The sequence below is a fragment of the Cydia amplana genome, chromosome 26 (assembly GCF_948474715.1).
Source record: "Cydia amplana chromosome 26, ilCydAmpl1.1, whole genome shotgun sequence".
NCBI classification, from domain to species: Eukaryota; Metazoa; Arthropoda; class Insecta; order Lepidoptera; family Tortricidae; genus Cydia; species Cydia amplana.
The window spans coordinates 1,058,318-1,086,247 of NC_086094.1; the positions used below are offsets into that span (position 1 = coordinate 1,058,318).

Here is a 27,930-nt window from a genome sequence, read left to right on the forward strand (position 1 = left end):
AACACCGCCCTCAAGTGCATTCATTTAAGCAGGTTTCCGAACGCAATAAATTTGACAAATTGACAGTGGCACTAGTGGCAGCCTTCATTTTCATTGATTGTGCTTTTATGCGATACGATGCATAATTTCCCTATTCTACTCTTTAAATGCGAAAACCAAGCTAACTAATCACAGTTCTGCCTAAACAAGATCGCCATGAATATACAAAATGTTGCCTCAAATGAGGATTCCTTGCTGGCTTGTCGAGCTTGCCTCATTACCGACTGTAAATTGTACAACATTCATGATTATCAACTCGGTGGTGCTTTCGCTCGCATCTCAGGAGTCCCTGTGAGTATTAATTATCATTTAACGATATTATATGATCAATAAACACTAGAAATTGCATGGAATATATGACAATTGTTTCACACTATTCACACATATTTTATAGTATGCTGGACTCTTTTTCGTCTCCCGTAGACAACGCAAGTTAAAGAATTAGCTCATTTTTACGCCACACCCTTACAGGCGGGATACATTATTTCAGTATTTGAGAATCAAATAAGAAAAACGGGATACATATGTACCAGCGTCATTATCTACCTTTAATATCGTATTGTGAACCTTACAGTATCGTATATTACCGTTATCGAATTTGTAAGGTACTTAGACAACAATATATAAGTACTGAAGTACATAGAAAACACCCATGACTCAGGAACAATATTAGCCGGCCTTAAAGATGGGAGTATGCTCTTTTCTTGAAGGTTGTATCGGTCCGGAAATACCACAGCCGACAGTTCATTCCACAGTTTAGCTGTGCTGATAACCTACGTGTTGATATTTGTACTTGTGATCTGTTTCCAGGTGCACAAAGATGGGCTCCCGCAGCACCTCTGTACCTTCTGCAGCGCGCAGGTGGCCCGCTTCGAAGCCTTTCGAGAAAAGGTGCTCCGCTCACACTTTTGTATGAGGGCAAAACTATGCGAGAGAGAGGTTAGCTTTTTATACATATTTTAATATTTTTTATACGTGGCATAAACAAGCAATATCTGGGAGACCGAGCTTTGCTTGGAAAACGTATAAAAACTCTAAAATGAGCGTTTTCCCAGAGATAAAACCTAGCTAGATCGATTTTTCGCCCCCGAAAACCCCCATATAGCTAATTTCATCGAAATCGTTAGAGCCGTTCCCGAGATCCCCAAGATATATACTTATACATATAAATAAATATACAAGAATTACTCATTTAACGGTACATAAGATACGACCCGTCTGATGACAAGCAGTCACCGTAGCCACCAGTAGCCTATGTCACTTTTGGCACCAAAAAATCAATATATTCCCTTCCAGTTGGATACAAACACCATTCGCACCATTGACCGCGCCCACTTCAAGCTCGTCAACAACCTAACCTTCACCAAACCACACGTCGAGTGCATAAACCTGAAGACCCCCGAAGACATCAAAAACGAACCCAATGCAGACACAGACGACACGAAAGATAATATCGTCGAGAATCCGGATCTCAAACAAGAAGATGAAAAAAATGATGATACAGAACTTGATAATGATGCCGTTGAAGACATATTCATCCTCACAGATGTCGAAGACATTAAAAAGAGAAGGAGAAGAGTAAACGCCAAGAAAAAGATGAAACTAGAAAAGTTTGATGATGACGATGACGTCAAACTTGTAAATTTTGCTAAAAAGAGACCGAATAGGAAAAAAGAGAGTGTTCAAAAGAAAAATGTTGTTAAAAAGAGAGAATTAAAAAGTAAAAATGCTGACGATAATCCAAAACCGAAAGTTAAGAAAGAAAGGAAGTTAAAGGAGGACAGTAAAAGAAAGTTCCGGAATCCTGAAAACGGTTACATGCCGGTGTTTGACTTTGCTACGTTTGAGAATGCTTTTGAAGTGCGTGTTGTCACTTTGAGTAAGGTAAGTATACAGTTTAAGTTATATTACAAAACTTATATCAATCGGGATATGAACCATGATTATTACCTTTTGTTTTGATTTCGAGCTCCCAATATTTAGAACGATCGTTCGATTTTGGTTGATATAAGTCTAGTGAAACTAACCTTACAAAGCCTACAGGAAAAGAGAAAAGAGTGTATAGAGGGTTATTGCCATAGGGGCTATTCATAAATTACGTCATTTTAAATTAGGGGGGAGGGGGGTCTGGACATCTGATGATGGTATCATGACGTAGGAGGAAACGGGGTCATTCGAAGCATGATTTGTGGATGATTTTAGGGGGGGGGGGGTCAAAAATCGTCAATAATAGATGACGTAATTTATGGACAGCCCCATACTACATTTTGTAGTCACAGTAAATTTACTGCCATCTATCGACACAGGATTAAAACTAAATAAAAATCGGTTGATAATTTTATGTGATCTCTAGCTTGCTTTGTTATTTACTAGCCGAGGTTTGTATACATACTAATTTCTGTTCGACAGAGCAGCGGCGATAGCACGGTCGCATTTTTATCGCTTGTCACCATGGCTGTCACGTTCTAACAAGTAAGTGCGAAAGTGACGGACATAGTGACAAGCGATAAAAATGGAACCATGCTGCGCCCGCAACCAACTTCGCTTAGCGTAGCGTACTAAAAGTTGACGATTTCCGCACGGGAACAGAAAAGTGCAAAGCATTATGCATTTTCTGATCTAGTCTTTTTTTTTAAATATGCAGGAAGACCAACTGGAGGAGATTGCAACGCGCAAAGAGTCCGCCAACTACTTGGAGTCCCCGTTCCAGTGTCACGACTGCGGAAAAGGGTTTCTGGCTGAGGAGGCCTATAACAACCATCAGTTGCGGCACAGTCCGGTGAGTGGAAGAGATCGCTATTAGCACAAAGTCTTCCAACAATCAATTATTATGCGACGAGATAGGTACCGCACTTGAATCCCTCACTACGCTTAGGATTCAATGTACGCCTTCGCCGTATATGGGCATTTTCACTTAAAAGTTAACCATTTACTTTTTTTTCGAAAATCCTTCCACTTTTGGATTTTTTCTACTCAGAATCACGAGAACTATCGATTTAAAAACAAAAAAGTGTGTACCAAAAAATATGTCAGTTTTCTAACGCATTTTCGCATACATTTTACAACACTGATACCCAAAATTTGTATGAAAAACTGACACTGTGATTCTAAAGGTGCCCACTGATTAACAGTCCGCCGGACGGTATCGACCTGTCAGTTAGAATGTTAATCAGTGGGCCCCTTAAGTAAGCCAAAAGTAGATGATTTTTGGAAAAAAGTAAATGGTACCATTTTTTCTGAAAAGACAACATATGGGATATGTCATTTTGCTCTCTTGTGACACAATCTACTATCAATCAATAAAACTAACAAGAAATTGACTATGACCAGGCGTGTCTCACTCCGCGATTTTGTCGCTTTGCTACAGGTAGCTAAAAGTACATCCGTTCCACACCAATTTTGGTGGCCACAAGCCGCGCGTGGCGCTGTCGCCACCTATATATACTTCGTTTTTATTAGCATTAGAAATTTGGTAAACAATCTTGATGTGTCTTTTAATTGAAAAACACATTTTAAAAATAAATTACGGTAAATATGTAACAATTATGAATCTAATACGATCTTTTATAGTCTTCTGCTTTCATAAGTAATAGTTATTGATTTTTAAAAAGTGTTTTTCAATTAAAAGACATGTCAAAATCGCTTACCTTCTTTCAAGTTCTTTCTAATGTTAAAAAAAACGAACTATAGCGGCTATATGTGTGCTGATCGTAACACGCGTTTTGTTAGAGAGTGAGTCTTCTGTACCTAGTACTATTATTTATTATGTACTATGACTCGTTGTTTCAGAGTGCGGGTCCATATGCCTGCGAAGTATGCAAGGTCCGCTTCAACATGCAGTGCCGGCGACAGGAGCACCAGGACATGCACCGGCTCAAGTTCTTCTGCAAGAACTGCAGCTTCGTCTCCAGAAACAGGTTGGCTAACACTTTTCAATAAGGTCAACCGAGGTAAATGCGTCATTTGAGATAAATGCGTCTGTTGAAGACGTTCTTCTAAACGCAACATATTATAACTATTATAGCCGTCTGCATTAAAAGTTCAGTGACCACACTTCAAACAGCAATAGTTCTAAAAATGTACAGTTTAGAAGAAATCTTTAAAAGACGCATATACCTCGGTTGACCTTACCTCTACCCCTACCTAAATTCAAAATGTATAACCCGACTATACCTCGTTTTTTAGGGTTCCGTATCTCAAAAGGAAAAAATTGAACCCTTATAACTTATAAGGATCACTCGTGCGTCTGTCTGTCCGACCATTCCCCCCCCCCCCTTTTTCTATACTAGGTCCGAAATTTTGAAAAAATTCACAAAATAGTTTTTTACCTATAGATGACAGGAAAACCTATTAGAAATGTGCAGACAAGCGTGAGTTTGAGTTAATTACTTAGTTTTTGATCCGACCCCTACGGGTTTTTAATGACATTTCATTCACGTTCCACATAAAACAAATAAATTGTTAAGAATTGGGTAATGTACGTACGGAACCCTTGGAACGCGAGTCCGACTCGCACTTAACCGGTTTTTTAGGGTTCCGTACCGTACCTCAGAAGGAAAAAACGGACCCCTTATAGGATCTCTTTGTTGTCCGTCCGTTCGTCCGTCTGTCTGTCAAGACCCTTTGTCTCGGGAACGCGTGGACGTATAATTCTATTAAATTATAATTTCGTGAGATATACAGGGTGTTGCCTGTAATACGAGCAAATAATTAAAACATATATTATACTCCTGAAACTATAAAACTTTTGTAAAACAACTTTTAAAAATTTCGAATTTTCTTCCTCTTTTTCATACAAAATAAATATTGCCTTCAATGTACGCGCTGACGTCAGTGTATTTGATTGACGTTGCCTGTCACGTTTTAAACACAACAAAATTTGCAATACATAGCGTCTTAGAATAAACTTTAAAGTGTTATAAAAATCAAAACATAAGTTATTTTTAAAAATTGCTGAACATATGTTGGTCAGTTTGAGGAGTATAGCCTACTGTTTAATTTATTGCTCCTGTTACAGGAAACACCCCGTATATAATATAGCGCTGTCGGTTTTCCATGTACTGAAATAAAATATAATATTTTACCTACAAAATGACAATGTGTGTATGTGTGTGTGTGCAGGCATCAAGCGAGGAGGCATTACGACATGCATGCCGGCAAAACGTTCGAGTGCAAACACTGCGGCAAGATGTTCAAGTAAGTACCAAAGGTTATACATGTCGGCGGCTTATCGTAAAATCCGGCCGATCGTAAAATCCGGCGGATAGTAAAATCCGGCGGATCGTAAATTTCCTGTATAATAAATTGTTTAATTCAATTCAATTTAATTCAATATATATTTATTTCAGACCAAAATTACAGTCCATATTTGTTAGTTATGTACAGTACTATTTACTTATATCTATGTTAGTTTATCCTAGTCCTATCCTAATAAAAACTTACAAATTACTGGGGCATTTCACGTGAAGCGGACAGGGCAAAATGGCTGAGGTCCCCGACCTCGGCCATACCCGAGCACGCTACACATGTATGAGTCCTCGACACAACCACAAAACATTCTTACAACTGGAAGCCCATCTCACAAATCATGGGTCCTAGAAGACTCGACCCAAGGCGAGACCCACACCTCCCCAAATGCCACGACCCAGCCAGAGGAAGCATAGTGAACCAAACCAACTGCCACACCCAATCAACCCCCAAATCGCCTCCACTGCCCCACACCTCGACCTCGCTCAAAACTTCCCTTTTACAAAAAAAAGTGCAAAATATCTCCCCCTTTACTTTTTTACAAAGTTCGCATTTTCTAAAAAAAAAAAAATGTTTAGACGACAACGGTTTCACTCACTTGAATTTTTGTCGCTATTGGCTCAGTGCACGAAGTGCAGCCGCGAGCGCTCGAGCCTGAAGAAGGACCCCGGATGCGCCCGAAACATAGCGCCAATTGCGAGTAAAAATTCAAGTGAGTGAAATTATACACAAAAAATAAAAATATTTAAGCAAAAAAGTAGTATGCCAAAAGACACTAAATCGTGTCCTAGACCAGAAAAGTTTCACTTTGATCCCTCATATCAGGGAATAAAAGTGTCACTTTGGTCCCTCCTAACACGGAAGAAAAAGTTCTTTTCTGAATAGGAGGTGTGAAAACGTATTTTCATAGTCATTTGACGTTAATGTTCATGTTAGCTTGGTTCAATTCTAGGCCCACTTGCTCCATCCCACTAACCCGGGGTTAAGCGGTTAAACCGTTAACCCAGTGTCGGATTGTACTGGTAACCATGGTAACTCTAACTTTGTACAGTATTTTCTCGTACTGCATTAATGCGGAAAAGTGTGTTTTGTCTGGCGAGCAAGATCTTTAACAAAATTCCTATAGCTCTAAGAATGAAACCATTGCACTTGTTTAAAAATGACCTGAATAATTTATTAATTTCTAAGTGCTATTATTCGTTGCCAGAGTTTCTTGGTGACACTTTAAATTAGCTTGTAAGTAATTGGTGAATGGAAGTATTGTATATATGTATGCATGACTTTTTGTCATAAAAATATGGATAGATTTTAATAAATAATTATGAATTTGTAATACGCGCAATTATGATTAAGTTATTGTATAATTGATTAATGTCTTTAGTTTAGTATATTTGCTTGTCATAATGTAATTTAATTGGTATGTGTATACCTAATTTCAAATTTGTATGCCTGCCGGCGAAACATAGCGTTCTCAAATACTTTTTGTACCTTTCCAACACTGTTACCTATGTTTACAAATAAATAATTTGTCTTGTCTTGTCTTGTAAAAAGCTCCAGGTTTAACTGGTTAACCCCGGATTAGATAATGGTGCAAGTGGCCCTACTTATTTAGTTTTCCTTTCAGTAAGAGTTCAACGTATCTGTCGCACGTGCGGCTGGCGCATCCAGACATGCACGTGTCGTGCGACCTGTGTGGCGAGACCTTTGTCGGGCAGGCGGGGCTCAAGCAGCACAAGGCCAAGATGCACTCCATCGCCGAGGTAGATACATACATACATACATACATACATATAATCACGGCTATTTCCCGGAGGGGTAGGCAGACACCACGGATTTCCATTTGCTTCAATCCTATCCCTATTATTAAGACTACTGTCCGTTTGTCCGTCTGTCTGCAGCAGGGTGTATCTCATGAACCGTGACAGGTAGACAGTTGAAATTTTCACAGATAATGTATTTCTGTTGCCGCTATAACAACAAAAACTAAAAACAAAATAAAATAAATATTCAAGTGTTTTTTTGCCGTTTTTTGCGTAATGGTACGGAAGCCTTCGTGCGCGAGTCCGACTGGCACTTGGCCGGTTTTATTATTTTCTCCAAACAGTATGGGGACATTTATTTTAAATCAAACAGAAATTAATAGTAAAGAAATGTCAAACTTAAGCAGCTCTATGTCTCTTGTTTATGGTAGAATGTTGCCAGTGTTTTAAAAACTATTGTAAATTATTTATAGTTGGTCAAACCAAATTGTCAGTAAATAAGATCAAAAAACTATACTCATCCTTTTCTTTTGGGTGCTAGTACTAGTGTAAGATAAAGATAGTAAGATTCTCTCTGTCTATGTTTGAAATGAGACGGTCCTTTGACATACTATATTTTACAGGATTTGTGGTATATGTACGTCTCATTACTGACACGTGCATTATAGGGGATGTTTTCTATATTCTTGATTATTTTTCAGAACATAAAACCACAAAAGTTCGAATGTGGCACGTGTTCAGCCACCTTCCTTAGCGTAGAAGCGCTGAACAGACACACAGACACGGCCGGCGAGCACAGAGACCTGCGGCCGTGCGAGCAGTGCGGCGAGAACTGTGCGAGCGAGCACAAGCTACAGGAACATGTCACAGAGACACATCCGAAGGAAACGTATCGGTGTGAGGAGGTTAGTATTAACAACTAGCGACCCGCCCCGGCTTCGCACGGGTTAACAAATTATACATAAACCTTCCTCTTGAATCACTCTAAAAAACGCATCAAAATCCGTTGCGTAGTTTTAAAGATCTAAGCATACAAAGGGATAGACAGACAGCGGGAAGCGACTTTGTTTTATACTATGTAGTGATACTTACCGCTAGAAGACCTAGAAGTGTTTATTATTATTTTCACCACAACAACTGGTAAAGACTCTCTTGATTTTTCAAATACTGATAGCAAAGTTGCATTTTATTCACACCTGAGGCAAAGTAATCAAATGCAATTTTGGAGTTGTTTTCTTATGTTCGCTGATAGAATTGACTTTTAAATGATGATTTTGAATGATAAAAATTTCATAACATTCATTTGGATTTGATTTGGTCTGATATCTTCAGTTAATATTTTCTTCAGGTTGGTGTGGTGAAAAGTATTGTGTTTCAGTTTCACTCGGGGGCAAATTTTGTTTAAACCTCGTATTACTAAATAAATATTATTATTATATGTGAATGCACAGGTAGCTTAAAGCTGATATGTGCACAGTTGCACACCAATATCCACTTGTGGTTTGTAGTCCAAACAAGTGCGAGCCGGACTCGCGTTCCAAGGGTTTCGTACATTAAGTCCGACTCACGCTTGCACCACTCCCCCCCCCCCCCCCCAAATGGCCACCATATTTAAAATTCATTTATTTACGTTAGACGTCCATCTCCAGCGACAGACGCACGAGTGATCCTATTAGGGTTCCGTTTTTTCCTTTTGAGGTACGGAACCCTAAAAAGTTGTTCATCGAGTTTGTTTTTAAATGAGTTTATCGAGGGTGCACTGATCACTGACTCGGGCAAACTGTTCCACACTTTCACTACGCGGTTAGATATGTATATATATGAGGAGTGTCTTTTCAAAAGGGTTTATTTTTTTCTTAGCGGTACTTCTAGAGAGAACCTTGCTCAAGAAAACTTAAGGTCCAATTTAGAAATAGATTCCCAGAAAAAATAAACCCTTTTGAAAAGACACTCCTCATATATTGTACTAAAAAGTTTTTGATTATTTGACTGAACGGGATTATCTATTATTTGAACAGTGCAACATGTCGTTCAAACGCGCGTCGGCGTACGAGCTGCACCACCGGCGCAAGCACCTCGGGCAGCGGTTCAGCGCCGCCGGCCGCCACGTGCCGCGCCGCACGCCCGGACACTTCGTGTGCGAGCAGTGCGGCCGCGTGCTCACGGTGAGTGTGTGCAACACCGGCACGTGCCTACACACGACCTGCACACCGGCGCAAGCACCTCGGGCAGCGGTTCAGCGCCGCCGGCCGCCACGTGCCGCGCCGCACGCCCGGACACTTCGTGTGCGAGCAGTGCGGCCGCGTGCTCACGGTGAGTGTGTGCAACACCGGCACGTGCCTACACACGACCTGCACACCGGCGCAAGCACCTCGGGCAGCGGTTCAGCGCCGCCGGCCGCCACGTGCCGCGCCGCACGCCCGGACACTTCGTGTGCGAGCAGTGCGGCCGCGTGCTCACGGTGAGTGTGTGCAACACCGGCACGTGCCTACACACGACCTGCACACCGGCGCAAGCACCTCGGGCAGCGGTTCAGCGCCGCCGGCCGCCACGTGCCGCGCCGCACGCCCGGACACTTCGTGTGCGAGCAGTGCGGCCGCGTGCTCACGGTGAGTGTGTGCAACACCGGCACGTGCCTACACACGACCTGCACACCGGCGCAAGCACCTCGGGCAGCGGTTCAGCGCCGCCGGCCGCCACGTGCCGCGCCGCACGCCCGGACACTTCGTGTGCGAGCAGTGCGGCCGCGTGCTCACGGTGAGTGTGTGCAACACCGGCACGTGCCTACACACGACCTGCACACCGGCGCAAGCACCTCGGGCAGCGGTTCAGCGCCGCCGGCCGCCACGTGCCGCGCCGCACGCCCGGACACTTCGTGTGCGAGCAGTGCGGCCGCGTGCTCACGGTGAGTGTGTGCAACACCGGCACGTGCCTACACACGACCTGCACCACCGGCGCAAGCACCTCGGGCAGCGGTTCAGCGCCGCCGGCCGCCACGTGCTGCGCCGCACGCCCGGACACTTCGTGTGCGAGCAGTGCGGCCGCGTGCTCACGGTGAGTGTGTGCAACACCGGCACGTGCCTACACACGACCTGCACCACCGGCGCAAGCACCTCGGGCAGCGGTTCAGCGCCGCCGGCCGCCACGTGCCGCGCCGCACGCCCGGACACTTCGTGTGCGAGCAGTGCGGCCGCGTGCTCACGGTGAGTGTGTGCAACACCGGCACGTGCCTACACACGACCTGCACCACCGGCGCAAGCACCTCGGGCAGCGGTTCAGCGCCGCCGGCCGCCACGTGCCGCGCCGCACGCCCGGACACTTCGTGTGCGAGCAGTGCGGCCGCGTGCTCACGGTGAGTGTGTGCAACACCGGCACGTGCCTACACACGACCTGCACCACCGGCGCAAGCACCTCGGGCAGCGGTTCAGCGCCGCCGGCCGCCACGTGCCGCGCCGCACGCCCGGACACTTCGTGTGCGAGCAGTGCGGCCGCGTGCTCACGGTGAGTGTGTGCAACACCGGCACGTGCCTACACACGACCTGCACCACCGGCGCAAGCACCTCGGGCAGCGGTTCAGCGCCGCCGGCCGCCACGTGCCGCGCCGCACGCCCGGACACTTCGTGTGCGAGCAGTGCGGCCGCGTGCTCACGGTGAGTGTGTGCAACACCGGCACGTGCCTACACACGACCTGCACCACCGGCGCAAGCACCTCGGGCAGCGGTTCAGCGCCGCCGGCCGCCACGTGCCGCGCCGCACGCCCGGACACTTCGTGTGCGAGCAGTGCGGCCGCGTGCTCACGGTGAGTGTGTGCAACACCGGCACGTGCCTACACACGACCTGCACCACCGGCGCAAGCACCTCGGGCAGCGGTTCAGCGCCGCCGGCCGCCACGTGCCGCGCCGCACGCCCGGACACTTCGTGTGCGAGCAGTGCGGCCGCGTGCTCACGGTGAGTGTGTGCAACACCGGCACGTGCCTACACACGACCTGCACCACCGGCGCAAGCACCTCGGGAAGCGGTTCAGCGCCGCCGGCCGCCACGTGCCGCGCCGCACGCCCGGACACTTCGTGTGCGAGCAGTGCGGCCGCGTGCTCACGGTGAGTGTGTGCAACACCGGCACGTGCCTACACACGACCTGCACACCGGCGCAAGCACCTCGGGCAGCGGTTCAGCGCCGCCGGCCGCCACGTGCCGCGCCGCACACCCGGACACTTCGTGTGCGAGCAGTGCGGCCGCGTGCTCACGGTGAGTGTGTGCAACACCGGCACGTGCCTACACACGACCTGCACACCGGCGCAAGCACCTCGGGCAGCGGTTCAGCGCCGCCGGCCGCCACGTGCCGCGCCGCACGCCCGGACACTTCGTGTGCGAGCAGTGCGGCCGCGTGCTCACGGTGAGTGTGTGCAACACCGGCACGTGCCTACATACACGAGCTGTGGTTTATAAGATGGGTAAGGTGTATTTGTTTTTCATTTGTTTAGGTACCATTCGAAATATTGCAAAAAAATGATTAATTTTACGTGCAGTACTTTCGTTAAAAATGCATTTAGTAGGTACTGGGTTGCCCGTGATGTAAATAGGTGTAAAATAATGGGGTTGGCCGGTACACGTATTTAGCAGATGGCGCCATCATAGCTTGCCCTCTCAATCCCTAGAATTGTGTCAAATTTTTCTTTTTTAATTCCCTGGATGCCAACCCTTTAAGCCAAATCCCATAGAAAAAGGGGCAAACTATGATGGCGCCATCTATGCAAACCTTTGACAGTTGCCAACTTAAATACAAAATACAAATCGTTTATTTACCAAACATTTTTACAAAGCGACATAGCAGATTGAGCTTATCATAAATTAGATTTTACAACTAAGCTAATATCCATCGGCCCGAAACTAGGCGCAGCTCGGGAACCGGGAAAATAGATTTAACTAAAAGATTTTAACTAATCTGAATATGATGGCCGTTTTTTGAATGGGAAATCTGAAATACAAAATAAGATATGAAAACTCCATTGTAATATTGTATGTTTTCAGTCCCGGCAAGGTCTGCGCTACCACCTGCGCGACCATAAGGGCCTCAACCTGAAGCTGTTTACCTGCCCCGAGTGTAACAAGACCTTCGCTGCGAAGCACATGAGAGATGTGAGTTATTCCTTCCCTTTCTCTCTTCCTCATCTGCGCCCTTATATCTAATACCTTTAAACGAGCAATTCTTGTTTATTTATTTATTTATATATATATATATATTTCGGGGATCTCGAAAACGGCTCTAACGATTTCGATGAAATTTGCTATACGGGGGTTTTTGGGGGCGAAAAATCGATCTACCTAGGTCTTAACTCTGGGAAACGCGCATTTTCGAGTTTTTATATGTGTCACCCAGATATTTAACCATAAAGAAATATAAGTAAAGAAAGAGTGGTAACTCCATACATCAGTTTTCTTACCAAAACGCGAGTTACTTCGTAGTCGACATCTAGCGCCAAGTAGCGGACATTATCAGTTCTGCTAGTTAACAATAGATGTCGTGGCAAACTAAAACTGATGTACGGAGTTACCACTCTTTCTTTGCTTATATTTATCTATGATTTTAACCCAACTCTGTTTCTGTCTGTCTGTCTGAAAATAAGAAAAAGTAGTGTTTCGAACGGACAGCTGATGTAGATGGCGCTGTACGGCTCCATACCTTATAAGGTTAAGTTTGAATGTCAAAAGTTGAAAATTGAGTTACCGTAAAACATGACGACACCTATTGCAGCTGTAAAAACTAGGGAGCTCGATTTATTCATAGACATTACAGCCAGTGACACTCGTGACTTCGGGCAAACTCGGCTCCGTTCGGCTCAGCATTGCTCCGAGCAATTATTAGGGTTGACACAACTTGACGTCCCTTCGCGTGCACGACCACAAATAAAATAAGATAATGACTTGAATTTTGACAACCCTAAATAGCCGAAAGGGATAGTGCCATAAGTTAGAAAGGGATATCATGATTCGACCCTGAATCGTTGTCAAACTTCGGTTTTGTAGGAAGAATGAAGAGTCCTTTCTGAGCCCGTACCATGAGTCACTGACAGTGTCAAAACTGAAATATACACTATCGAGAACGTAATTCACTTTCTATACATCTCGTTCCCACTAATATGCGAGCACGAGCGAGATGTATAGAAAGTAAAATACGTTCTCGATGGCGTTTATGTCAGTGCCAAACTGGTGGTAGCCGTACTGTACTCTCTGTACTGCTGTGTTGCAAATATAAATGCACATGTTGTCCACTTAGTGTAAATAATAAAATAATCCATTAGAGCATGTTAGTATGTAATAATGTATGTTTGTGTGTGTGTGCAGTGGCACATGCGGTCGCACACGGGTGAGAAACCATACCAGTGTCCCGAGTGCCCGCTCGCGTTCAGCCTGAACAGCAACTTCAAGCGTCACCACAAGGCGGTAAGACCGGCCGGCTATGAGAGCCTAGTCTGCTGCGGACTCTTAGGGCCACTTGCACCATCCTACTAATCCGGGGTTAATCGGTTAACCTTGAGTTACCATGGTTACCAGTACAATTTGACACTGGGTTAACGGTTTAACCGCTTAACCCCGGGTTAATAAGATGGTGCAAGTGGCCCTTAGTGTAAGGCCTGAGTGGACGCTCTTGTTGCGCGTGCAGCGGGGCGGGGCGTGCGGCGTGCATGTTGAACAAATGCGCGCGTATAGGAGCGGCCTTAGTGCACGCTGCTCACATCACGCGTGAGCACACAGCCACGCTGCACGCGTCGCCGAGCGAGCGTCCACTCACGCCTTACACTTAGGGCCACTTGCACCCAGGCGCGGCCCGCCTTAAGGAGCGCTTGTGCGGTGCACTCCCATAAATAATCAAAATGAAATTATGGTACTTATTTAATATATTACTATTTAAGATCGATCGTAAAAAACTCAATACCAATTAAATAATAACCTTTATTCATTATACTTAAGTTTATAGACAGCTCACCACTACCTACACGGCGTACTCCTATAATTTCATAGAAATCAAAGGTAACGCGCGAAGCGGAGCGCTTTGGATTGCGCTCCTATGGAAAAAGATTTAGTACATTCGATCAATAGGAAATTCAATAAGAGCGAAAGAGAAGCTTCGATACAACTCCGCGCGTGAAACAGAATATTTTCTATGAGGAAAGAGGCAAAATCGGTGCGGCGCTCCGAGCCCGGTTGATCGGCGCGCGCATCCCGCGCGCCATGTTGATATTGTTGTCACTTGTTTCTAAACAAACCTTAGTCAATTTTAAAGTATGTGCGGGAATGCAATTTTGTCTTTTTTTCATTCTAAATAATGAAACAAGAGTTTAAACATTTAAAGCACATAATTTGTTTGTTGTGAGGTGTTTAAAAATGAATGAATTTAACGTGAGAATGTGAAAAAGTTTACAAAATCGACTCGAGTTAAATTATGGACGACCTTGAACTTTCGTAGCAATGTTAGTCAAAAGCAAAAACTTATATATTTTTTAAATCAGATCAATAAGTAAAAACACCGTGGTTGTGTTGTGTGAATGTGATAAAAGTAACTAGCTTATTTTGTTTTTCGTGTTACCTATACGTTTTGTGTTTGGCGCGGGCGCGGGTGACGGCTGTGCGGTGAGTTTGTTTGGACCGAAACAGTTGTGTTAACAATTTAGTACATCTTTCCATAAAATTTAAATAAAAACATTATATCCATTTGTAAAATGAACTGCAGTTGGCGTCTATCGGTCGTCAAGATATTCGTAATACCGAAAATCTATGAGAGAGTTCAATGACCGGGTGGACGGAAACCGACATCTAGGTACTTTGCGGCGGTTAATTGAATGTGTAGGTTTAGTTTTTGTTTTTTATTGTGAGTGAACACCCATAATACATAGCTACCAGCCGCCTCTGCTTGCACCATCTTATTAACCCGGGGTTAACCGGTTAAACCTGGAGTTACCATGGTTATTTGACACTGGGTTAACGGTTTAACCGCTTAACCCCGGGTTAGTGGGATGGTGCAAATGGCGCTGAAGGAATCGAAGTAATAGTAGATTGTTAACCAAGGGATGAAAGGTACTCATTTCTGCCGAGTTTGTTGCTCGAACGCAGTGAGAGCGCTTATAGTTCGAGGCTAAATGATGCCTTTTACCCGAATTAAACACTCTAATTTTCATTTGGGATACGCGAAAAGTCAAATGCGTGTGTTTTTTTAAAACATGACTAAGTATAACATTTTATAGTAAATCTTGAGGGTACTTTCAATTCAGGCAAAAGTATCGTTATTTATGGAATGTTGAGTTAAATATCAGAATGGAAATTGTATATCAAATCGATTTAAACCCAAATTTCAGTTGCTTATCATAAAAAAAATCATTAAATCGTACTTGGAACCATTTGGAACGTAAAATGCTCTAGTGCAGAAACGTATCATTTTCTGCACACCTTTTAGAACAACAATGGCGTCAATGGCCCTCTTTCAGAGCATGAGAAATGAAAAATTACTTTCACCACACCAACTGGTAAAGGCTCTCTTGATTGTTCAAAAACTGGTAGCAAAGTTGCATTTTATTCACATGTGAGACAAAGTAATCAGATGCAAATTATTGTTTTCTTATGTTTGCTGGTAGAATTGACTTTTAAATGATGATTTTGATGATACCTTTGAGTGTTGGTGTGATGACAAATTTTGGGTTTCAATCGGTGGCAAAATTTGTTTAATCCTCGTGCCCTTGCAAAGCTCAAGATTCCACTTATCGCTCGTGGTTCAATTTTGAAATCTTTCGCTTGCTCTGGTATCAATATTAGCACGAGCGGTTAAACAACAATTTTTGTCCTTGTAAAACTAAAACTATAGTTCGTTTTTTTTAGCATTAGAAATAAGGTAAACAATCTTGACGTGTCTTTTAATTCAAAAACACATTTTAAAAATAAGTCACGGCAAATATGTAACAATTATGAATCTAATACGATCATTTATATTCTTCTGCTTTCATAAGTAATAGTTTTTGATTTTTTAAAAGCGTTTTTCAATTAAAAGACATGTCAAGATCGCTTACCTTCTTGCAAGTTCTTTCTAATGCTAAAATAAACGAACTATAACTATTTCAAGGTACACCTCGGGCAGCGTAAAAGCATTCCGTGCAATATCTGCGGGCGCGTGTTCACGACCACGTCGTGCGTGCGCGTGCACGTGAACGCCGTGCACCGCGGCATGCCGTGGCCCAAGCGGAACCGCGCCCGCGCCAAGCCGGACCCCAAGTCGCCGCTACCATAGAGAAAAAATACATAGAGTGCTCACTCCATACATCAGTTCAGACTATTAATTTCAGTGTCTACATCTAGCATCGAGTAGCGGAACTATCAGTACTGCTACTTGACAATAGATGTAGCACCGACCGGAAAGTCTTATCTCAACAGCATAAGACTTTCCGGTCGGTGCTACATCTATTGTCAAGTAGGAGTACTGATAGTTCCGCTACTCGATGCTAGATGCTAATAGTCTTTTTGGTACTAAAACTGATGTATGGAGTGAGCACTCTATGTATTTTTTTCTCTATGCCGCTACACAATAAATAATGGGGTTGAGGTTTCCCATACAGTTTTAAGTCGTAATGTACTGTTTGTCATATGTGACGTTCGACGAGAAAAGGTACCTTATGGCACTTGGCGCTTACGTCGCATAGCACCGCAATTGTATTGGAGCGGCGTTAATAATAGCGTAGGCGCCAACCGCCATAAGGTACCTTTACCCGAACGTCACATATTATCATTAGTCATAAAACTGAAACCGTTAATTTTTCAAGATTTTCGTAAGGTTATCCTATAGATAGGTTAGGTTTGTTTTATGGCAATCCTGAAGTGTCCATAGATAAATTTAATAATCCATTTATAACCTGACCAGTAATATATGATAATTGTCAAGAGGGCGCTGTTATTCTCATGTATAGGGTGACAATTCAGTGTAGTATGAAAAAATTAGTTCCAGTGAAATTCCGCAACATGGCGCACCCTCAATAGATCCTGGTTCACCTATAGATTATTTTTCATGTGATTTGATTAGATAATTCAAAATCACTCTATATTTATACTATACTATTTATACTGATTTATTAGTATTTAACTCTAACAAAATTTTGGTGGTAACTACTGGGAATTTTTTTTCCCAGTAGTTGACAGTGGTAAAAAAATCCCATTAGTTACCACTGGTAACAACTTGGTGGTATCTAGTGGGAATGACCCATTATGACTATCGGAAATGCGGACAAACAATACATTATGACTTAAATGTTTTTGGGAAACAGTAGAGACACATAAATAATATATTATTTATTATACTTACTAAAATGGTTGTTTTATTTATTATTCTCCTTATTTGTGTTTAAAAATAACTGCTATGTTTTTCTAATAATTATCTGGTGCTTTATTTCGTGCAAGGTGCGAAATAATTTATTTTAAGTAGAGGTAAAAACCCAATTATGTAAATAAGAAATAAGTAAATACAATTCGTGTCTTTAGTCATTTTAGTATAAGCAGGCGTGGCTCACTCCGTGATTTTGTCGCGTCGCTACAAGTACATGCGGCCCACACCAATTTTGGTGTCTATCCATAGTAGTTGCCGCGCTCGCAACGGACGCCTGCTCGCGCTTGCGCCACCTAGCGGTCATATCTGTCGTAATAGACGCGTTTTGTTAGAGTAAACCTTATGTACCTAGTATTATTATTTACTAGCGACCCGCCCCGGCTTCGCACGGGTTAACAAATTATACATAAACCTTCCTATTTAATCACTATATATTAAAAAAACCGCATAAAAATCCGTTGCGTAGTTTTAAAGATCTAAGAATACAGACAGCGGGAAGCGACTTCGTTTTATACTATGTAGTGATTCTGTGGTATAAGGTGGCCACTGGCTATTGAAAGGTGAGTAATAGACGATTTACCCTACTTCGGGTTGTCATGTATGCAAGGGAAGGCAGGAAAACAATAAAACCAATATATAAGATTTAAATTCTCTTTTTTTAACACTAATTTACATTTACAAATGTATTTATTAATTTCATTTAGTTTACAATTGAGTGATATTTCAGTATTAACTAAAATGAATTCCAAATTAATTCGTATGCATAACAAAATTAATGATATTCCACTCTTAAAAAACAGTACTACAAAGATACAAATTTCTTATTTTATAATACATAAAAGCATTTTGTTAGTATCAGAATGAAGTTACATAAATCAAGAACACAAGTTGTACAAAATAGTGGGTGTGGAAAATTTAAACATACTATTTTGAATACTAAAATACAGCATTGATAAAATAAATTTGTAACCACTAAAACTTTACTAAAATAAATATTCGAGGCCTAATATTTTTAACCAATAACAGAATATGACAAATATATATGTATTTAATAAATACATTTGCATTTAAGTTGGAATGACGGTCACAAAGAAAATTATGCATTTGGTGATTTGAGTCCGTCTAAAGCGGAAGCTAACGGCGCCGATTTGAATAGAACAAGTGAGGGAGTGTCATTATAAACATCATATGTTGTCCCCAGTGCTCTATTCTATGGTAGTCTGAATACAAAAGATGGTTAAAAAAGTTTACCAAAAACCAAACACATAATCTTCATTGCAACATTTCGTTCTCGAAACATTATTTGCATTGGAGTCCTGCTAAGTGATATTTTAGCGTTTAGATATCTAGTTGTATACAATTTGGTTGTACAGATAATGTTTCGAAAACGTTACGATATATCAAAATGTCTAACTTATCGAGACAAGCTCACGCAAGCATAGACTAATAACACTAGTTTATTTTTTTAGCATTAGAAAAAGTCTATGCGATCTTGACGTGTTTTTTTAATTGAAAAACGCTTTTTTTTTTAATCAGTAACTATTATGAATGCAACAGAATGTAAATAATCGTATATGATTCATAACTGTTACATATTTGCCGTGACTTATTTTTCAAACGTGTTTTTAAATAATAAGACCCGTCAAGATCGTTTACCTTTTGTCTAATGCTTAAAAACGAAGTATAGACCGTCAATCCCCCAGCGCGTAACCAAAACGCTGTTTATCTTCGTAGTCGACATCTATCGTCAAGTAGCGGATTTATTAGTACCGTTACTTGACACTAGGTGTCTCGATAGACGAAAATTGTATTGCTCAACGATTTACAAGTAATATTACAAGCGGAAAGAGTTGTAAATAGTGTGCCGGTTATAATATTAGCTGGAAAGACTTTTCGATCGCCACGACATCTAGTGTCACGTAGCGTTACTGATAAATCCGCTAGTTGACGCTAGATGGCGACTACGAATATAAGAAGCGTTTTGGTTACGCGCTGGTCTAGGGGACTGGCGGTCTAGTGTTAATAACCCGTAGCTTTCTAAAACGAGTTCCATGTTAGAGTTAGACCAAGATAAGTCTGCAGCGATTTTGATAGCACAGACTATGCAAGTGTTATTCTTAACGTGAAACTTCTATGAAATTATGACGTTTATATAACACTTGCAGTCTGTGCTGTCTAAATCGTTGCAAACTTATCTTGGTGTAACTCTAGAGCGTTTCCAAAAAAAAATTGAAACCTGATTCTTACATATCTTGATAATTTTGGATTCTTTCAATTCAGAATCACTAGCATATTCAGTCCTGGTACTAAAAAAATATCTCAAGTTGGTATGGGAATTTTAGTTTCCACTAAGTTTAGTTCGCACATACAAGTGAAAAAAAAATGTTCACGCTATAACGTGACGTAACGGAACGGACATTCTTTTTTTTTATGGTAGATAGAAAATGCTTACGATTCTGAGAGTAGAATGAGCCCAAGAACAGATTTGTAACAATCAAGGGCCCGTTTCTCAAAAGCTTGTAACTTGTAATACAAGTGGAAGTCCCTTTCTAACAAAAGCTGTCAAAAAGTGGCATCCGCTTGTATTACAAGTTACAAGCTTTTGAGAAACGGGCCCCAGGTTTTCTGTATTTTTTTAAACAGTCATTACCGATAGGTTAGACATTTTGACAGGTTGGTGCGGGGCGCGGGGTACTATTGCGGCTGGGGCGCGGCGGGAGGGTGCTCGCGGTCGCTCCAGTGGCGCTCCACGAACTTGCGGATATAGTTGTAGGGCTTTGACTCCGGCTCGCCCGCTACATTCTCTACCTGTTCAAACATTTAGAAACTTAGCTACATTATGGGCGAATCAACTTTTTCTTGTCACTCGTTGCCATGGTTACGTTCCCCTGGGTCACTCTTTAAAACCTAATTTTTAGGCATTTAAATTTTCCAAACACGCTTTTTTGTGAAACTTATAAACCCTTTCCATAGAGGGTCGTCTACTAAGCGTGTCAGAAGAAGGTGGTGGACAATGTTTTCTAACAAACTATGCTACTATTGTCTCTTGGCTGACCGGACAGAATAACAACAAGAAATAGTTGATCCACCCTTATAAATGCGAAAGTGTGTCTGTCTGTTACCTCTTCATGCTTAAACCGCTGAACGGATTTAGTTTTGGATAGAGTTTGAATCCCGGAGAAGGACATAGGATAGTTTTTATGTCATAAATCATCCCTAAAGAGGGTAAAAAGCGGGGTGGAAATGAGAAAATTTATGAATTGCCTGTTAATTGGTGTAATTATTGCCATTAGATTTTATCCAGGCGCTATATTTACTCTAACTGCTGGAACTAATTCCACGCAGACAAAGTCGCGGGCCAAAGCTAGTTATTAGTAAAGAGTATTAACCTGTATGCGGAACAGGTGGCCTACTAAATTGATTCTATTGAATATCGTGTATACACCGCACATTGGATCTCTATGACGTTTGTTGTATCTGTATGTGTCACTCTATCTGTGACACTACTCTTGTCAAAATCTCCACAGCTCGAATATGGCTCCGTGACTGCATTATTTATTTAAAATATTAATCTTAAGTAATCTTAAAGTTTTACAACACTTTTTGACTCACAATGTGGTAAATTTATTATTTATCCAATAATAAAAAGACATTGGATGGATTTTGGGTTTTTATTGAAGAACATGTAAGTAACCTCAACAACCTCTCTCGACATATCCTCGGCGACGCCAACTGCTGCCGCATTGATCTGCCAATAGGTTACTTAGCCCAGATAAAACGCCGTGCGATTGTAAGTACAAAAACACCAAGAAGGTGCAAGATATTAGATAATATACATTTTGAGGTTACATGTGGACGGCTTTGTACTCATCCCCTCGTGCAATCCGTCACTTACATTTTCATCCGAATCCATCCAACAACTTGAAAGATGTCTTCAAAGCACACGGAAATCCCCATCGAGAAATTAGACGGCATCAATACGTACGTAAACTGGAAATTTGCCATGCAAATGGTACTGACCCTGGACGGTCTGTGGACGTGCGTTGAAGGTACCAACACCGACGCGACCAATGAAGCCCGTGCCTTGGCCCGTATCTGTCTAGCGATTAAGCCAAATTTATATCAATATGTGCGTGATGCAAAGACTGCAAAAGACGCTTGGAAGAAACTAGCAGATACATTCGAGCCGAAGGGTTTGTATAGAAAAGTGCTTCTGCTCAGGCAGTTACACAAGATTGAATATAAACAATTTAGTGGGATGTCGGAGTACATCGAGGCGGTTATGCGATTGGTCCAGCAACTGGCAGACATCGATAAAACTATAGATGACGATGAAGTAGCTGAGATATTGCTTTCCGGCCTGCCCCAGGAGTTTGACAATCTTGTTTCTGGTTTGGAAACTGCCTGCTTGACAAGTAAATTAACTTCCGAAGTGGTCCGGACGCGCCTGCTACAGGAGGAGCATAGGCGTAATGGAGAAGAGAACTCTACAGCTTTACATGTTAAGAAGAAGAGTCCCTTATACTGCAGCTATTGTAAGAAGAATGGACACACAGTTAAACGTTGTTTTAAGAAAAAAAGGGAGGAGCAGAAGGATCCGCATACTCAGTCGATGTATGCTTCTGCGAATGCGGCCAGCAGTGAAGAGGAGGAAGACTTTGTTGTGGATTCGGGCTCGACGTCCCATATGTGCTCAGATAAGGACCTTTTTAGTGAAACCCAAGGTAAAAATTCTGTTGTTTTTGTTGCTAATGGTAATAAACTGTGTAGTAATAATACTGGTAGGGTTCCTATATCTCCTAACATAAGCCTAAATAATGTTCTCCATGTGCCAGACCTTACGAATAATTTATTGTCAGTGGGACGCGTTGCCGATAGGGGATATACTGTCATTTTTACTAAGGATAACTGTCGAATATATAAAAATTGTAAAATCACAGGCAACCAAGTTTTGACAGCTAGGAAAGAGAAAGGGTTATATAAAGTGAAGGTGCAAGGGCGGCGTGTCTTCGAGGAGGAGTCTCTCAAGCCCATGCACAGGCAAGGGACAGAGAAGGCTCATGCTGCGTCAGATGTGTCTATGGGCACGTGGCATTCGCGCTTTGGACATTTGTCGGAAGAAGGTATGCGTACGCTGGGTGATGGGAAACACTGCATGAACTTTCAATTTCAGGAACAAGACATGCGTGGTAGCTGCGAGTCGTGCTTGACTGGAAAAATGTCTCGAGCACCTTTTCCGGTCAGCAGCAGTCGTGCTACTCAACCAAACCAGCTCATACACTCCGATGTCATAGGCCCGATGCAAGTACGCTCATGGGGCAACGCACGCTACTTGCTAACCTTCACGGACGATTACACCCGCAAGACTTGGGGATACTTGATGAAGAATAAATCTGAGGTGAGCACCCATTTTATTAATTTCAAAAGCCTAGTTGAGAAACAAAAGAATTTGCCAATTAAAATGCTTCGCACAGATAATGGTACAGAGTATGTTAATCATAGACTCAGTAGTTATCTTCAGAAGCACGGTATCATTCACCAGACCACTGTACCTTATACGCCCCAACAGAATGGTGTTGCAGAACGTGCAGGTAAGACGATTTTTGACAAGGCAAGAGCAATGTTACATGAATCCGGCCTTTGTAATCGCTACTGGGGAGAGAGCGTAATGTGCGCGATTTATTTAAAAAATAGGTCTCCTACCAGAGCTTTGTCCGGTGACATTCCTGAACGCTTATGGTCTGAGTCTGATGTAGATGTTAGCCATTTACGCGTCTTTGGATGCCTTGCTTATTCTTTGATTCCTAGTCAAAAACGTCGTAAGCTTGATCCAAAAGCGAAAGCTTACATATTTGTGGGTTATGGTGAAAACTGCAAAGGTTATCGTTTGAGTGATCCTGCCAATCCTCGTAACGTAATACTTGCAAGGACAGTGACCTTTTTAGAGGATAAATTTCCTGGAAAAAATGACAGTTGTAAGCCAAGTTGTGGAGATGAATTTTATTTTTATAATATTGACATGAATATTGGCAATTTTAATAATGTTAATGATTTAAATTCAAATGAATCTAGTCAATGCATTTTAAATGATGAATTAATTTTAAATAATGAATTGAATTTAAATAATGAAGCCAATTTTAATAATGAATGTGATAAATCTAACAAATCTTGCTCAATTAGCCCTCGTCACATTTCAGATGCGGAGTCGCCAACGCCACCTGCGTGGTCGCCGCTGTCTGAAAGATATTGTACTGGCGATGAAGGTGATGATGACGCGCGTGATGAAGACTATGTGCCGGTGGGCTCGGAGTCTTCGCTTCCTGCGTCATCACTTGATAGTAATGACAAAGGTAATGGAGCTTGTGACCCGCTGGGCGCTGTGTCTTCTGTGCCGGAGTCTGCTTCACCTGGTAAGGAGTCGATGTCGTCGGCTGTTGCCGACACATTTAGCTCGCGCCCCGTACGTAGTACGAGAGGTACTGTTCCTGGCAGATTTGACGACTACGATTTATCCATGTTATCAACGATGGCTGATGGTTCATTAGATGAACCCTCATCATATGAAGAAGCCGTGAACTCGTCAGAAAAGGATAGTTGGTTCGAGGCGATGCAAAGTGAGTATAACTCTATGATCAAGAATAATGTCTGGACGCTAGTCGATCGGCCCAAAAATGAAAATATAGTTAAGTGTAAATGGGTATTTAAAAAGAAACTAGATGATTCAGGTAAAGATTCTAAATTTAAAGCAAGACTGGTTGCTCGTGGCTTTAGTCAGAAAGAGGGGATAGACTACACTGACACTTTTTCACCTGTAGTAAGGCACAGCACTTTGAGAATTTTATTTTCTCTGGCAACTGAATTAGAACTAGAAATTGATCATATAGACGTTACTACTGCATTTTTAAACGGAGAACTTAATGAACAAATTTTCATGGAACAACCATCAGGTTTTAAACAGAATGACAAAGTTTGTTTATTAAATAAAAGCATTTACGGGCTAAAGCAGGCTAGCAGAGTGTGGAACGCCAAAATACATTCAGTTTTATCAGACAATGGTTATGTTCAAAGTAAGTGTGAGCCATGCATCTACATTAAGAAAACTAAGACTGAATATGTAATAATAGCTCTGTATGTTGATGATTTTTACATCTTTCATAGCAATTGTATTAAAAATGTTTTAAAACTCCTGCAAGACAATTTTGAAGTTCGTCATTTAGGTAAATTACAGAATTGTTTGGGTATGAATGTTCACAGAAAAAATGGAGTAACTACATTAAATCAGTCGGCATACATAAAACGTTTGTTAGTCAAGTATAATATGGAAAATTGTAAGGCTGTGTCCACACCACTACCTGTTAATAATAAATTTGAAAAGCCAGATAAAGCATGTTTAAATGATGATGCATATAAATATAGGCAATTATTGGGCAGTTTGATGTATTTAAGTGTTTGTACAAGACCTGATATATCATTTGTATGCAGCCAGTTAGGTATGTTTAGTAATTGTTTTAATGAAGATCACTGGCGCGCCGCAAAACGTGTTCTGCGTTATTTAGCTGGTACAGTCGATTATGGACTGTACTTTACCAAAAGCAATAGTTTTGATATTAATGCTTACACAGACGCAGACTGGGCAAACGATATATCAGACCGTAGATCTTACACTGGGTTTGTCATAAAATTAGGCAAAAATGTCATCAATTGGGAGGCCCGAAAGCAACGTTGTATAGCTCTATCAAGTTGTGAATCAGAGTATATCGCTATTGCTGACGTTTGCAAAGACATTTGCTTTGTTAAAAGTTTCATTTCTGAAATTATAAACAAAACTTGTAATGTAGTTGTATTTAACGACAGTCAAAGTGCACAAAGGTTGCTTCATGTAAAAGATCACTCCCATAAGCGAACTAAACACAGACCTAAGATACCATTTTGTCAAAGATTTAGTTCAAAGGAAATACCTAAGTGTAAAGTATTTGCAAACTGACCATATGGTGGCAGACGTACTAACTAAGCCATTATGTAGTCAGAAACATAACAACTTTGTGAAGGCATTAAATCTTAAATCGTTAAGCTTGTGATAAAATATGTTTTCTTTTAATTAATGTTATGTAAAGTTATGCATCATCTGTTGTTCTACTTATGCCTAGCATGCTATAATGAGGCATTATGCATCATGTTAATTTTAAGCTCTACCATACCTGCTTGCCCATGTTTTGTATGTTTATGTAGAGCCATATTTGCAGTTTGCAATTTCAGGATTAATATAATCCAATGTGAGGCGTAAGGAGGAGTATTGAATATCGTGTATACACCGCACATTGGATCTCTATGACGTTTGTTGTATCTGTATGTGTCACTCTATCTGTGACACTACTCTTGTCAAAATCTCCACAGCTCGAATATGGCTCCGTGACTGCATTATTTATTTAAAATATTAATCTTAAGTAATCTTAAAGTTTTACAACACTTTTTGACTCACAATGTGGTAAATTTATTATTTATCCAATAATAAAAAGACATTGGATGGATTTTGGGTTTTTATTGAAGAACATGTAAGTAACCTCAACAACCTCTCTCGACATATCCTCGGCGACGCCAACTGCTGCCGCATTGATCTGCCAATAGATTCTAAACTCGGCCCGAGATAATAAACCTAAACGTGATTTCATGATAGTAAAATTAGCGAATTGCAAAATTAGCCAGCCAGCTCAGACAAAACATCATCAATATCATCATACCTTGTAAGGAGGTGAGATGGTGACTTCGTTGTAGACGCGTATGTTCTGGCCGGCCCACGAGACGTCGTCGATCACCCGCGCGATGGCCAGGAACAGCCGCTGACCCTCCGGGTCCAAGCATGCTGATAGTGCTGATACCTGGAAACGGAAGGTAGATATTTTTCATCTGAAAGTGTGGCATTGTGTATCTTTGGAACTTGAAAGTGATGTGTGACCTGGTAGATGTAGTGATCTTAAGAATTATCACTTTCCAAGTAACTATTCCGTCTACTAGCGTTTTTCTTAAACAAACAAAATTGATTCCTTCACCAACAAAGCAGCAATTGCTTTTAGTTTCAGCTATCAAAAGCAGATGGTTTTGCTTCCTATGATCAAAAAGCATAGAAATATACGCTCTTGGACGGAATAGCCCCTATGACAGAATTAGTCACATTGACCTTATTTACATTTTTTTTTCTTAGCCTGTTATAGTGCCCCACTGCTCCCACTTTTCTAACAATAAGAAAAATAAGTGGTTTCTAAATTAATTTGGTGTTTGATCTTCATTCTAATGTTAAGTCAATAACGTAATCTTTTTAATTTGGACCTCAAGATTACAGCTCTTTTCTATCTTTATTTTGTGGAGTATGATGCCTAAAGGGTCCTTATCCATAACTCCACATGTTAATTTAACCATTTTGCACAACATACTTGCACAAGTTACAAATAATGCATTTAATGGAAAATGGCAATACCAATTCTATGTTGTTAATAGTTTTAAAGATGTGTAAAAAATTATTTTTCAGTTGGTTGGTTGAATTATATTTAATATGATTATACAAAAAGCAACTCAAGGATGAGTTTTATTTCTCTCTTTGTGACATTCTGCAAGCATTTTAGGCAGTTAGTTTCATGTGAAAAAATCAACCCTAAAATCTATGAGCCTTACATGTGTCCACCAAAAAACAATTAAAAATAGGCAGACAATATTATCAGGAAGGGTAGTTAAAGTTAGATTACATTAACTTTATCTTTAAAACATTTCCTGTTATCTCTATTTCGAACTATCAAAAGTAGCACACAGAATTTAGAGACATGTTGCATCAGCTTGCCCTAAATAACAATACAAAGTAGAAATTCATATTTTTCATACTTTTATGTCAGTGATAAATAGCTAGAACTGAATTAAATGGTCAGAGAGTCCAACACAACTTCGAATTAGACCGTAATGTTATAAAAGTAGGGTATAGTGTCCATACACATGCTTAGAATAGACTTAACAAGTTCTAAAATAGAATAATATGCACTAATAAGCCTGTACTTACTAGTCTTCTCTTATTCTCAATAGAATTTCGTACTCTAGTGTTAAGTCTGTGTAAATTAAGGCTCTGGGGAGCTTCCGGTACGGCGGTCACTTCTTTCTTGATTTGCACGTCACTGACTAACGATAAATTAACAATATTCACATCGTGGCGTTTAGGATTACCGCTGGATGATGGACATTTCAATATCAACATCTTCGTTTGAGGATCGAAGGCTAAAACTTCGCCTTCTATTTCTTGGTTGTAACATGTTCGAGTTGCTACTATACTGCCGATGGTAAAGCAGTCAGACACGACTGTTGACATTTTGGAGAGTTGTTTTTGGGGTTTACGTTATATAAACCGGTGGCATGCAGCTCAGTGGCTTCTAATAAAGCAATTATGTAAGTTCAACGTGTTCAAATGTTTTGTTGAGGCGACGAGACGTCGGCCATTGAAATTTTTGAAGTTTCTTTTCTTTTGCGTTTTGTTGTTGCACAGCATTG

General features: G+C 41.5%; 3 protein-coding genes across 3 annotated transcripts; 2 read left to right on the plus strand and 1 right to left on the minus strand.

Moving 5' to 3' along the window:
* The first annotated feature begins 100 nt into the window (after nt 1-100).
* Nucleotides 101-9,526, plus strand: LOC134660132 (zinc finger protein 37-like). Its single transcript, XM_063515842.1, has 9 exons — nt 101-330; nt 850-978; nt 1,336-1,923; nt 2,684-2,818; nt 3,829-3,956; nt 5,161-5,235; nt 6,911-7,046; nt 7,748-7,951; nt 9,065-9,526. The coding sequence occupies exons 1-9, from the start codon at nt 196-198 to the stop codon at nt 9,509-9,511; spliced, it is 1,977 nt and encodes a 658-aa protein (XP_063371912.1). The 5' UTR covers nt 101-195; the 3' UTR covers nt 9,512-9,526.
* A 464-nt stretch (nt 9,527-9,990) lies between these two features.
* On the plus strand, nt 9,991-16,324 carry LOC134660159 (zinc finger and SCAN domain-containing protein 31-like). Its single transcript, XM_063515890.1, has 4 exons — nt 9,991-10,100; nt 12,075-12,182; nt 13,389-13,487; nt 16,156-16,324. Exons 2-4 carry the CDS (start codon nt 12,174-12,176, stop codon nt 16,318-16,320), a joined length of 273 nt encoding a protein of 90 aa, XP_063371960.1. The 5' UTR covers nt 9,991-10,100; nt 12,075-12,173; the 3' UTR covers nt 16,321-16,324.
* A 3,737-nt stretch (nt 16,325-20,061) lies between these two features.
* Nucleotides 20,062-27,901, minus strand: LOC134660155 (LSM12 homolog A-like). Its single transcript, XM_063515879.1, has 3 exons — nt 27,449-27,901; nt 26,145-26,282; nt 20,062-20,214 (listed from the first exon to the last, which is right to left on the minus strand). The coding sequence occupies exons 1-3, from the start codon at nt 27,749-27,751 to the stop codon at nt 20,101-20,103; spliced, it is 555 nt and encodes a 184-aa protein (XP_063371949.1). The 5' UTR covers nt 27,752-27,901; the 3' UTR covers nt 20,062-20,100.
* Between the last annotated feature and the right edge of the window lie 29 nt (nt 27,902-27,930).